At 34.9% G+C, this 13,660-nt stretch overlaps 1 protein-coding gene across 1 annotated transcript in view; it reads left to right on the plus strand.

Moving 5' to 3' along the window:
* Nucleotides 1-13,660, plus strand: part of ADGRB3 (adhesion G protein-coupled receptor B3) — a 1,326,607-nt gene that overhangs the window by 454,651 nt on the left and 858,296 nt on the right. Inside the window, exon 2 of the mRNA XM_053710414.1 lies at nt 12,639-12,749. Within this exon, the coding sequence (XP_053566389.1) occupies nt 12,639-12,749 (111 nt within the window). The remainder of the gene's footprint in view (nt 1-12,638; nt 12,750-13,660) is intronic.

The raw sequence follows: 13,660 nt of genomic DNA on the forward strand, positions 1-13,660 counted from the left end.
TGATTGCCGGTGTTGAGGAAATCTTACAGGCTGCAACGCTGGGAGCTGGCACTTTGCAGGTGTGACCCTCATTGATCTCATGCTATTGTTGCCGGTCTCCTGTATCTAGATAATACTGTGTTTTGTCTTTAAGGCCTTAAATACATCAGGGGCTAGGGCCCTAGCATCTTTTGTACAGCAATATATCAGAAAATACATGGCATTGGAAATTTCCAAGGACTAAGTATATACAAGGCAATACTGCTATCACAAGGCTATTGAAGGATATTAGCCCAAGTTGTAAAGTCTTGAAAATCAAAGAAGAATACATCGCGTCTGGGCCCTATAAGACTTTCTAGTGACTCTAGAGGGACTGGAAAATCTGTGCTTGCAGGCACCCACTAAACCCCTCTCATTTGCTTAAAGATAGTAATAATTGTCTTTACAGAGTCATAATAGAGGCTATTTAACGTCATATAGAGTAACACAAGGCCGGATAACCACACATGGAATAGAGCGCTTTGAGCAGACTTTACTCTATCAATTGCCTCATGTTTGGCCCTGAAACTATGTATATAGAAAATAGTTTGTAAAGACTTTGCTAAGTGTGTTCGGTGTATATAAAGTATCTTGTCAGATATCAACACTAAGTTCTATAAAGCTTTCTATATCTGTTAAATATCATGTAACATTCTTGGAGTTGGCGGAATGCAACCGCTTGGGCGCAGTGAATTTTTTTTGGCTTGAAACCTGGGAAGAGAGAAGTTGTTGCTAATTTTTAGGCAACATATTGAGGTTTGAGCCAAATTTTCGCTCTCAGAATTTTTTTTTTGTTTTGTTTTTTTTTTTTTTTGTTTTTTTTTTCCCCTTTCCTTTTTTTCTCCCCATTGAATTCACTAAGGTTCACTAAGTGGTTCACTAGTTTGGCACACTGAGTGCATTGGATCTGAGATTTTTGCACTCTTTTTTTTTTTTTTTTTTTTTTCTCACTACTGGCTAAGTTCAGCCCCTACACACACAAGGAGATTAGTGATTCCCCTTCTTTTTTTTTTTTCTTTTAGTCTTTTTTCTCACTTTTTTCACTTATCAATAGTACAGAACACATCAAAGTTTTTTTTTTTTTTTCAACAGCCCGCACCCAGTTTTTTTTCTTTTTTTTCCTCTCTTACCCATTTTTTCACTTTTTTCACATATCCACAATATAGAGCTCACTAAGCTCTAAGATTTTTTTTTTTTGTTGTTGACACTTTAACAACCTGCTTTCGGGTTTTTTTTTTTTTTTTGTTCACGTTTTTCACATATTCAAAGCACAGAGCTTATCCAAGCTTCAAAAAAAAAAAAAATTTTTTTTTTTTTTTCCTTCACGTTGGTATTCACAAATAGCACTTAATTCATATATATTGATGTGCATGGAGAGGTTTATCTCACAACAAAAAAACTCTTCGCCTAGTATGCCCCCGAAACCGAAAGAGAAGAGAGCCAACTCTAAAAATACAGAATCATTTCATGACACCTCACAAGACCGCAATGTTTTGAATTTTTGTAATGATATGTCTGAGTTTGCTGCGGAAGTAGCTAAAATGATGGCTCCACATTTAGACTTAGTTAAACAAGAGATAAAGTCTGAGATTTTTAATCTTTCCAATGAGATTAGACAATTCACTACCCGTATGGAGGAGGTCGAGACAAGGGTGTCTGACCTGGAAGACAGATTAAATGCTGTGAGTTCGGCTTCTTCTGTTCAGGATAAGGCCATCACCCAGCTACAAGCGCGAGTTGAAGACCTCGAAGATAGGTCAAGACGGAACAACCTAAGAGTGATTGGCCTTCCTGAAACAGCGGAATTCCAAGATGTATTAAAATTTGTCTCTGTCACACTCCCTCAGGCACTCATGATTCCTCCTCCTCCTACACCCTTTCTGATAGAAAGAGCGCATAGAATTGGGGCACCCAGAGAAAATAACCCTTCATCCAATTCTAGGCCTATTATTTTTAAATTTGTCAATTATCAAGACAAAGTTTTATTTTTGTCCTATTACCGTAAACTTAATTCTCTGGTCATCAACTCTTATAGAATTGCAATTTTTCAAGATTTTTCTGCAGAAACTAGGGCCAAGCGGAGAGAAATGTCCCCTTTCTTTGACAAATTTAGCAAAGCAGAATGTAGTGTAAGATTGGTTTACCCAGCTAAACTTTTAATCAATAAGGCAGGGGTTTTATATGTGGTAAATAATAGTGAGGAAGCCAGGTCTCTTTGTAAAAAAATGGGCATAGTGTGACTAGCAGACGGTAACGCAAAAAGTCTTGGGAAGTTAGTAAACTGTATTTAGAATGGAAAATATTGTTACGTGCATTGGATTTTGTATAAAATTGTATATGGCGCTGGGTTTTTTTTTGTTTTGTTTTTTTTTTCTCTTCTTTCCCCGGGTCCCGCCTCCCCCTGCACGAATATATGGGTTATTTAAATGTGATGATAGGGGCGAGACACGAGTCCGTTTACTCTCTGGTATATGTTAGACATGCTTAAGCTGGCGTCTTGGAATGTGGGTGGCATAAATTCTCCAATAAAAAGAAAGACCATAATTAAACATTTAGCTAAAATAAAGCCAGATCTCGCCTTCTTACAAGAGACCCATTTGAAAAATTCGGAAATGGGGAAGCTTCAAACTAATTGGGTAGGAGAAGTAATTGCGGCACCGTTTAACACACGCAAAAGAGGAGTAGCCATTATTTTAAACAAAAATCTAGACTACAAAATAGATTTGTCAGCTATAGATCCGGAAGGTCGCTATATTATTGCAGAAATCACGATTAACAAAACTCGTTTTGTGTTTTGCAACATTTATGGGCCAAACAATGCGGATAAGACATTCTGGGACAAGATGGTACTTTATCTCCATAAATTTATAGGTCAGAACCTTATAGTGGCAGGGGATTTTAACCTAACAGCGGATCCTATTCTTGATAGGGTAAGTAAGGATCATAAGGTTGTTCGCGATAGAAAGACTCATACTCTTAAAAAATTTCTGGCGCAACTTGGGTTAATAGACGTGTGGCGCGTCCAAAACCCAGATGTGAGAGCTTTCACGTGTCTAGCAAAAGGCCAGCAATCTCTCTCTAGGATAGACCTTTTTCTGATGGCAGATTCTATGACTGGTTCAGAATGGGAAGCAGACATAAAGGATATAACAATTTCAGATCATGCGGTGATTACACTATCACTTAATGCACAGCAGTGTCGAAGTACTACTAATCAAAATATTTTTTTTCCCAAATACCTAGTGAATAATATCAATTTTCAGAACTGGCTGACTAACCAATGAGCTGATTATGAAACTATTAATAAAGACTATAAAAACAAGCCAGAGATATATTGGGAAGCAGCCAAAGCTGTATTAAGAGGCAATATTAAAGCATACATGTGTAAACTTAAGAAAAGAATTAGACACCAAGAAACCCAATTAAGTAATCAAGTAAAAAATGCGTACAGAACATATCTGAATGAACATACGAGAGATAAATGGCAGAAATATATAGAGGCCAAAACGGCACGTGATATTTTTATCAAACAAAAAACTGCCCTAGATATTCAGAGGCAAAAAGCCTTGTACGGAGGGTTTGTTGGGAGATCGGCCAAATTCTTCGCTAGGCTCACTAAAAAGAATCATAGGAACCCAATAACAGCTATTAGATCTAGCACAGCTAGGTTCACTAATAACGCAGACATTACTAAGACCTTTTTTGACTATTTTAGTGCCCTCTACACTGCCGAAGAGTATCCGATAGAAAAGCAGACAGCATTTTGGGACAAGATTCAGATTCCTAAAATATCCCCAGAAAGCCTAGCAGAGATAAACAAACCGATTGATATGGAAGAGATAGTGGCAGCTATTAAGTCTGCCAAAACGAACAAAGCAGCGGGTCCTGACTGTCTTCCCATTGAATTTTATAGGATTCTTCAACCACATGTTGTTTTAGCTCTGGAAAAACTGTTTAATTTCTATTTCATCAGGAATAATAATTGCTCACCATACTTTGCTGCGGCGGTGATATCTTTAATTCTTAAAAAAAACAAAGAACCAGATCTCCCAGAATCATATAGACCGATTTCCGTATTAAATACGGATTATAAATTGCTCACGGCCATTCTAGCAAATAGATTAAAACTTCACCTTGGTGCAATTATTCATGAAAATCAGTCAGGGTTCATGGCAGGGAGAAATCCTTCCAGGAACATACGAAAAGTCATGACCTTGATAGATTTTTTCTGGAACAAATTCAGAACAACAAGATATAGGGACACAGTAGACCTCGCCTTATTAACATTAGATGCAGAAAAAGCGTTGATCGCATTGCTTGGAAACATCTATTTTATACTTTAGAACAATTCGGCTTCACAGGACACTTCCATAAATTTATACAGTTAATATATTCTTCCCCTATTTCATCTTTACTCATTAATGGGCAGATTTCTCAACGGATTGTTCTACAATGGGGTACACGTCAGGGTTGCCCCTTATCCCCGCTGTTGTTTAACATCTCGTTAGAACCCTTAGCAATTCTACTGCGGAAACAACTAGAGGGGATTCGGGTTGGAGATCAGAAATTAATATTGTTAATGTATGCGGATGACATACTTTTGGGTTTGAGCAACATTGAACAAAGTCTTTCTTGTTTACTTGATGTAATCGAATTGTTTGGCAAAATTTCGGGTTATAAAATCAATCTCACTAAATCTGAGCTATTATGGCTCAATAGGAAAGATTGTCATATTAAGCATCCTTTCATCGAGACGTCACAGATAACCTATCTTGGGAGTAAGTTAACTGCAAATCCAGAGGAGTGGTATAAGTTAAATTTCGGTAAATGCTTTTTAGACTGTATAGATAAGATGAATGGATGGAGGAACTTACCTATATCCTTAACAGCTAGGGTTACACTTATAAAAACTATTCTATTCCCCAAATTATTCTATCTCATACAAAATCTGCCAATCCCTATTCACAATAGCGATATATAAAAAATTACAACAGGGCATGCTCGAATTTAATCTGGAGTGGCGCCAGAGTGCGTATCTCTGCCGCACGTCTCATGTGTAATAAAGAAGCTGCAGGTTTGTCCCTGCCTAATTTGCATTTTTATAGCTTGGCAGCACGGTTAAAGGTTGCCGTTGATTGGCTAACGCAATGTGATCAGGTTTCACCGGTACTCTGGGAGACAGCTTTGGTGGCCCCTTTTCGGTTGGACGCTATCTTACATTGCCCTATGAATGCTCTCCCATCCCCGCTTTTTTCGCTCAGTACTTTTAGGTACGTCATTCTAGCATGGCAAAAATGTTGCTCCCTCGCGGACTGTTCACCTTATATCTCCAATTATCTACCCATTACGGGGAACCCTAACTTTGCACCAGGACTGTCAGATAAAGTCTTTAGGATATGGTTTACTAAAGGTTTGGTATTTGTCGCCCAAATGTTGGATGTGAATCGCACACCTTTAACCTTTGCTGAACTGAAACATACATTTGGGCTTGAGAACAAAGATTTCTACGCCTATTTGCAGCTAAGACATTTTTTCTTTGAGTTAAGGCAAAGCTATGGATTAGATTGGACTCTTTCGGTTCTCCAAGCTAAAATTAATATCTTTCAAGGAGGCCTATATTCTATATCTCCACTTTACAGCCTTTTGAACCAGGGGCCTTCAGCTCTTCAAAGAGAATTCATTGCTGCAAAATTGAATAGGTTTTTTCCGGCGGTGAATAGTCAGACCATCGAGAACACTTTCAAAATAATTGGAAATAGTTGGGTACTGACGGCGTGGAGAGAAACTCAAATTAAACTATCCTTTATGACATATCTGACCCCAATTAGGTTGACCAATTGGTACAGGATACAGACGGTGTGTCCCAAATGTTCCTCTCACACCGCTGACTTACTACACTGCTTTTGGAGTTGCCCTAGGATTATTCAATTTTGGCGCAGGGTAGAATATTGGATACAGGCTTCGCTTAAGATAGACTTTAACTTTCAATCAACACAGATATTTTTTTTAGTGCAACCGCAAATTGTCCCTAGAAACTTCAAATTAATTAATCAGATTATATTTCTTGGTCGTAATATAATACTGAGAGCCTGGAAGGCAAAAACAGCACCTAAATTGAATGAGCTTAAAAACGCGTTGATGACCCATTTTACACAAGAACAGTGGAACTTACAAGACGTTTCAGATGAAAGGCTAGCCAAGTTCTTTAATCAATGGGGAACATTTATTTTATCTTTTCCAGTTGAAGTGCAGGTTAGGATGGTTAAACCGTTCAGCGAGACTGCATACGTGCAACTTCAGATATTGGCAGGTCATTTTCCCCGATCCTGGCATAACATGGGAGAGTTGGAAAGAGACTGACTATGGTGGGGGGAGATAGGTCCCGGTCGGGGAAAGAACCTTTTCCTTTTTTTTTTTTTTTTTTTTTTTTTCGTTGTTATACATTTATTTTATGTGTCTTGCTTTTCAGCGTTATCTGTTGCTTCTGTTAAATTATACATATAGCGAGGTTGCTGTACAAACAGGTGTTATTCAAGATTTGTGTTAAAAAGAGGAAAATATTAGAAAATAGGAGTGTATGGATGCTGATAAGTGTACTATTTTCTCTTTGTTTTGGTTTACAAGGGGGTTGACAATATTCCATAACGAATCATTTTTGTATTTGTTATCTGTCGTGCTTTGTTTCATAAGATGTTATATTCAGCCCTGCGTGGCAGAAAGAAGTGGATTTCTGTGATGTGTACACTTATTTTGTGTTAAATAAATAAAAATTTAAAAAAAAAAAAAGAAAAGTCATAGTTTTGTTTAGAGAAGTTATAGGCAGATGAGTCAGACTGCCGCATGAATTGGTAATGCAAGTCAGCAGAGGGGCAAGATTTCCTCCAGTGCTGTTATGCAGATTGGATGCATTTTTGCAGGTTGGGTGTCAAATGTGTGTGCCAAGGTTGGAGTTTTTTCCATCAAGCATGAGCTATGGAAGATGGGGATATTTTGACAAGGGCAGAGGTCAGAATTTAATTTATACAGAGAGACAGGAAAGGGAGGAGATTGCATGAGGTTTAGGGTGTGAGAGAGTAGTTCTGTGTTTATGGTGTGTAAATTTCTATGGAGTCAATAAGAGTTACGGTGGTGGGTATGCAGTCAGTGTTAAAAAATAGATATACATGTTTAGTCTTAGTTGAACCCGATGATGCTAATAAACAAATTTTGAGATTACCATTTTTTGGGGAATGTGATACTTAATCTTTTTAAATATTTGTTGTTTACTTTTTTCATAATTTCACAATAAATTCTTAATTCTGTGAATAAATAGCTAGTTGAAACTGTCATCCACAGGAAGCTCTTTTTATGCCAAACAAAATGTAGGTTCCTTAGGTAAATTAAATAAAATAAAAAATCTATTTCTGTTTAAATGTAGGAATAAAAAAAATGCTAAACATTTTCCAGTACTCTGTGCACATTTTTCTCTAAAATAACCGGAAGCGAAGGGGTTAAAGAGACATAAAGTGCCACATAATCATTAACACAGTGAAAACATCTGCTATTTTAAGTTAACAAAGCATTTTTACCTTAAAAATAATGGAGCCATTCCTCTTCTGGAAAAGACTAAAGGCACAGCTGCCTCAGGTATTATCTACTGCCTTTCAACTGCATGTTTTTTCCTAGCCCACCCTGGGGGGAACACATTCAGTGACATATGCAAAAGGCAACAGTGCTTTAATGTTTTTCCAGCAGAGGAATGCAGAATTTTTAATGTAATTATATGCCTTTAACATAAAATGGCTCATCATTTTTACTATTTTAATACCTATATAGAGACTTTATGACTATTTAGACTGCAACGCTTATGGGGTTCAAAGAATAGGATGGCAGTCTGATTTGAAAACTTGAGTCAGACTAGTACTGTTTTGGAAACATCTCTTTACTTGTTCTCTCCCACTGCTGAATATGACTGACTCTGTTAAATAAAGTATAGCAGCAATATAGGTCATGGATTAACATGAATTCCAACTATTTTCTGCTATTTAGTAACCACTTGTGGATGTGGAGATATGAGAAAAAATACAAGTAATTAGCACCATAAAGGACAAATTAAAAGCAGTAGGATGGGTAGGGAATTTAACATACTGTAGTTGTTAAAGTAATTAAACAAACATAGAACTTATTATTTTTCATAACCATTTTTTCCTGTTTAGCAACCTCTTGTGGATGTAGATACCTTGAAAAATACAGGTACATAGTTTCTTACCATAAAAGCCAAATTAGATTAACAAGGTGGAGTATGGAATTTTTTTATGGTTGTTAAAGTAATTAAACCAAAGTTATTAGTATTGGTTTAAGAAACATCATGGAACAAAGAACACAAGTAATGTTACAGTGTTACATTTCAAAATTCTTAGTAAACAGTACATACAATTTAATTTTTAAGTTATGAGTATTGAAGCTTTGACCAAGTCCACAAGCTTTGACCAAGTCCATATATATATATATTATTCATATTCAGTGTTATGACCTTAATTTTCTAAGCTACTTAAGTTCTACATACTCTAGTTATTTTTTTATTTTTTAAATGTCTAGTCAAAACACATAAGGCACCATTTATCTAGAAGTGGAAGTTGCTTTGGAGACCATGTGGGACATGCTTACTCAAACAAGCGAGCTTGGTACATGTTAAGAAGTGATGATCAACCAAATGCCACTTCTTCACTTCTTGCTTGTTCGGGGTGATTGACAGGTCAAATGAGAGCAGGGGGCAGTTCTGCGTAAGGAAATACTTGTGCAATGTTAAATGTGGGCAGTGGACATACAGAGTCCACTGTCAGCTCACTGCAAACAAGGACATCCAGGTTCCCACTTAGGGAACCTTGTCCACCCGTGACTTGGTAAATGGTCACCATAATGCTTATTTAAAAGGATAGGAAAGTCAAAATTAAACTTGCAGGATTCAGATAGAGCATATAATGTTAATACACATTTAAATTAATTTCTATTTTTAAATGTATTTCGTTCTCTTGGTATCCCTTGTTGAAAAAGAATACACACATATCTCACACTAGTGGGAGCTATTGCTAATAGGTGCCTGCACATATTTGTCTCTTGTGATTGGCTAACTAGATGTTTTCAGCTAGCTGCCAGTAGTGCAATGTTGTTCCTTCAAAGGATAACAAAATAATGAAACAAATTTGATAATATAAGTAAATTGGAAAGTAGTTTAAAATTGTATGTTCTATCCAAATCATGAAAGAAAATTGTGGGGTTTCCTGTCTCTTTTTTAATTTTAACAGTCAATAAATTTCTTATTTGAAACACAAATACTCCAATCTAATAAACAAACTAATTGTAGGTACTGTACCGATAATTGTTCTTTCCTTATCTATATGCCAATGAATTTAAAATGTTACTACAAGAGTCATCCTATCCAAATCAACCATAACTTATCATTTACTTTTTTGCCCTGCTAATCCTTCCTAACCTAAATGTTTACAGATCACCTTTATCTTGCAATTTCATTGAAAAATAAGCCCCTTGCTAAATTCTATAATTTCCTCCTCATACTCATATATTAAATAATTGAATGGGGCTATGCATAAGAATATAATCAAGAATAATTAATACAGTGATATAGTATATTGTGTTTAATTTCCTTAAAATAATAAAGATATATTTGACTGGATAGATTAATTCAAATGGGCACAAGACCAAATCATTTTATGAGAGTTTGCCAGTATAGTAAAAGTAGGAAACATACATTTTAAATAATATTATAATTTACTGTATTTCTTAAGTCATTTTATTGGTTTGACTGTCTGGGTGAATAAACCTGGAATAGATACACAAACAATTGTAACATTATAGCTGTTTCCCAGTACTGTATTATCCTTTGAACTATTAAGTGAAATCATAGATATTATAGGGTCAATCAGTTTCTATAGCCAAACACAGCTACACTTTTTTAACTCATAATTTAGTCTTAGAGAAGCATTAACACTTGCTACCCAAGCTTAGCTCTCTAGCTCTCTGTTTTTTCCTATTAACTGTGATCCTACATATGATCAGTCACTTTGCACTAGCCAAAAAGTTAAAGGGACATAATACTCATATGCTAAATCACTTGAAACTGATGCAGTATAACTGTAAAAAGCTGACAGGAAAATATCACCTGAGCATCTCTATGTAAAAAAGGAAGATATTTTACCTCATAATTTCCTCAGCTCTGCAGAGTAAGTTCTGTGTAAAAAGTTATACTCAGCTGCTCCCAGCTGCAGGTAAACAAATTTAAAAAAATGAAGAAATGAACAGCAGCCAATCAGCATCAGCAGTGCTGAGGTCATGAACTCTTACTGTGATCTCATGAGATTTGACTTAACTCTCATGAGATTTCATAGTAAGCTTCCTTTACCTGATTGGTGAAATAAGATGAGAGTGCACGATGCTCATCCCTTCAGATGTCCCAGGACAGACACACTAAAATGCTGCTTAGAAATCCTTTACAATGGGAGGTGGCTACTGAGGAACTTTTGAGGTAAAATATCTTTCTTTTTTACATAGAGATGTTCAGGAGATATTTTCTAGTCAGCTTTTTACAGCTATGCTGCATCACTTTCAATTGTTTAAACATTTGGGTATTATGGCCCTTTAACAATAAGTTGGCTAATTTCATTGTTAATGGGGATCTTTAATACTAAACACTACAAATATAAGTAAATATAGGTAAGCATTATTAGGCAATATTAGTAGATAATAGAGAGAGGATAAAAGGTGGAAAAAAATACATAACCAAATATTATTTTTACCATATAGTCAATTATCTCTGGGAACAAAAAAAAGTTTTTTCCCCCTTAACTTTCCAATAAAACTAATCTTAAATTTAGACACTTTACATGGAGTTTAAGAATTATATTGAGAGCTACCTACTTTTTTTTATGATTCAATACAAAGGAACACAAATTCCAACATTTTTCTTTCATAATTCAGATCATACAACGTTTAAAAGTTTCCAATTTTCTTTGTTCTCGTGCTATTTTTTGTTCATAAAAGATACTTTGGTAGGAAACGAGCACGTGTTTGGAGCACTTTATGGCAGCAACAATGCTTTTGGGCACTAGATTACAGCAGTGTTTTCACATTGGAAAAAATATTTTATATTGCTCAAGACACATGCACACTCCTGAGCCCACATTCCAGCGTTTCAACCATTGGTACCAAGAGAACAGTCAGTTTGATATTAGAAGTACATTGGAATAATTAGTTTGGCTGGATCTTGAAAGAAAAAAAACTAGGGTTTTCACGTCCCTTTAAATAATATGGATCTCACTTATGTTATATTAAAAACACCTAATATGCATACAATTTACACAACTTAAAACAATATATTATGTATACCCTCAATGTGGAGCCTAAATTGATTCATTGTCATTACATATTTGTTAGTTATTGCAATTTTCTTAATTGTGTTTACTTTTGACTTAAGCATCTGGCAGCCAGAATTATGATTTATGTCTGTTGCACACTGTTATGTATTTAGCAAACAAAAAAGGCGCACTCATTTCTGCTTTTTGTTTATTAAAACAGTTAATTATTTCCCAACCTAGTATGGCATTAACATCAACATATCAACAATTAATACTGTGGTTATAATTTACAAATATAATTATTTAGAAATGCATTTGTATGTAATGTACTATATAATTTAGAAAGCCATAAAAGCTTTTTGTTCAGTTCTATTATTTTATAAGCTCCCATTCTGTCTTTGTTGCATGAAACCTTTACATTTGGCACATACATTCACAGTTTGCCTTTTATTGCATTGTAACCACTGCCTTTTTTATATATATTTTTTTCTGATATTAGACTAAACTCCCCTGTGCTATAAGCAGATTAGTGAATGTGTATTGACTTTAACAGGAAGAAAAACAGCATTCAATTCTTGCCCTATGAAGGAGATATGTTATATCCTTTGGTAGAGTTTTTTTTATAGCCTTTTCAAGTTTACTATTGAAAGACTAGCTATAGTAATAGTAGGTTTAAGTATAAAACACATCAGAATAGTAGTCTGTATTGCATTAATACATTTAGCATTATGTCCTAACCATTGGTGTATGATTGCTCATTCTTTGGTAAAATAATGCAAAATGATTCCCTAATATTGCAGTTTGTAGTCAGACATTGAATACCTTTTTTGGCACTAAAATTTGATCTCTGCTTTCACATGCACATTTTGTGCAGACCACATGTCTTTCTATGCCTGAATTGAATACCATTGATTGGAGACATTATGCTAAATGATCTGCAGTATTTCTGCTTTCTATACATCTGGCCACATTTCCTGGGATGTTTAAACATATTCTGTGTATTCCTGTGTTAGCAATTTTGATGTGAAATCATTTATTTAAAATGGTTTTTTTTTTTTGTGTTTTTTTAAATCAAAGACCAATTTGTGCAATATTTTTCTCAGAAGCAAATAGTATATAAAATGTAATTGTTAACATCATTATAAATTGCATAACTTGTTCAGATCCATTGAAGATCTATTGAGCTTCATATTGCATGAGACATGAGTTCTGTAACTTTTCTAGAAATGTCTACACATAAGCTTTCATAAACCTTTATTCTGTCTTTAGAATTTGGAATGATGGGAGATCATACAATTAAAAGTCAGCGACCAAGATCTGTTCATGAGAAAGGGGCCCCCCAGGAACAAGCTGATGCTGCTAAATTTATGGCACAAACTGGTAATATGTTAGTTACATTTTTCTACTTACTGTTATTAATTCTAGCAAAACCACTGCATGCTTCCATAATGCTTTGCATCTTTGTCAATTCTTTTTTTCAAAGCTGATAATTATTTTTGTAATCATTTTTTTTTTCCACCAGTTAAAGTTCCATAAATAAAGTAGCTGCAAATTAGACAAAGCACATGCATCGTAAATGTGGCTAACTAACCGTTCCCATACTGTTGTCATGTTAAAAAAAAAACAATAGAAATATATAAATGAAAATCCTGTTATTGTTTACACTAAATGAAATACAATTATGCATTTCAGTAGAACAAACTCATTAGTTTTAAATAATATCTGTGAGCTTTGTAATTATTTTTTTACAAAACCATGTAAAATACAATTGACTTAAGCCCCTTCATAAAGTGGGGTCAACCAATCTAACCTTTTATCTAGAACTAAAGGGATTAAAATGTGATGCTCACTGTGTAAAATCTAACAATGCGCTTAGGAGTTTATTTATAAATTATACTTAAATGTTGAGTTTATAAAGAGCAGCTAGAGTGGAATTAATTAGCTTAATTTTCTATCAAACATATTATCAGATTGTCTAAAACGTTACATATTGCCTAAGCATTTAAACAATTTTAAAAAGTGCTCAATATAGCTAAGTGCAGCAATACAGTCCATTCTTAATCTTCAGTTTAACTCACAGGTGACTTTCTAAATATTTTTTTTTATTCATCTAATAGAGGGTATTTAAAAAGTATTGCATTTTTAATTATTATTATTTTATTTGAATGGATATTACTATGCGGAATACATTTGCTTTTTCATTGTATTATTGATGATGCTTGCATCTGCCCATCAATAAAACTGTAGGGGGAATCATCCCTTTAAGCAAGCTATAAATCCCTATGTATGCA

Source organism: Bombina bombina, chromosome 4 (genome assembly GCF_027579735.1).
Source record: "Bombina bombina isolate aBomBom1 chromosome 4, aBomBom1.pri, whole genome shotgun sequence".
NCBI lineage: Eukaryota > Metazoa > Chordata > Amphibia > Anura > Bombinatoridae > Bombina > Bombina bombina.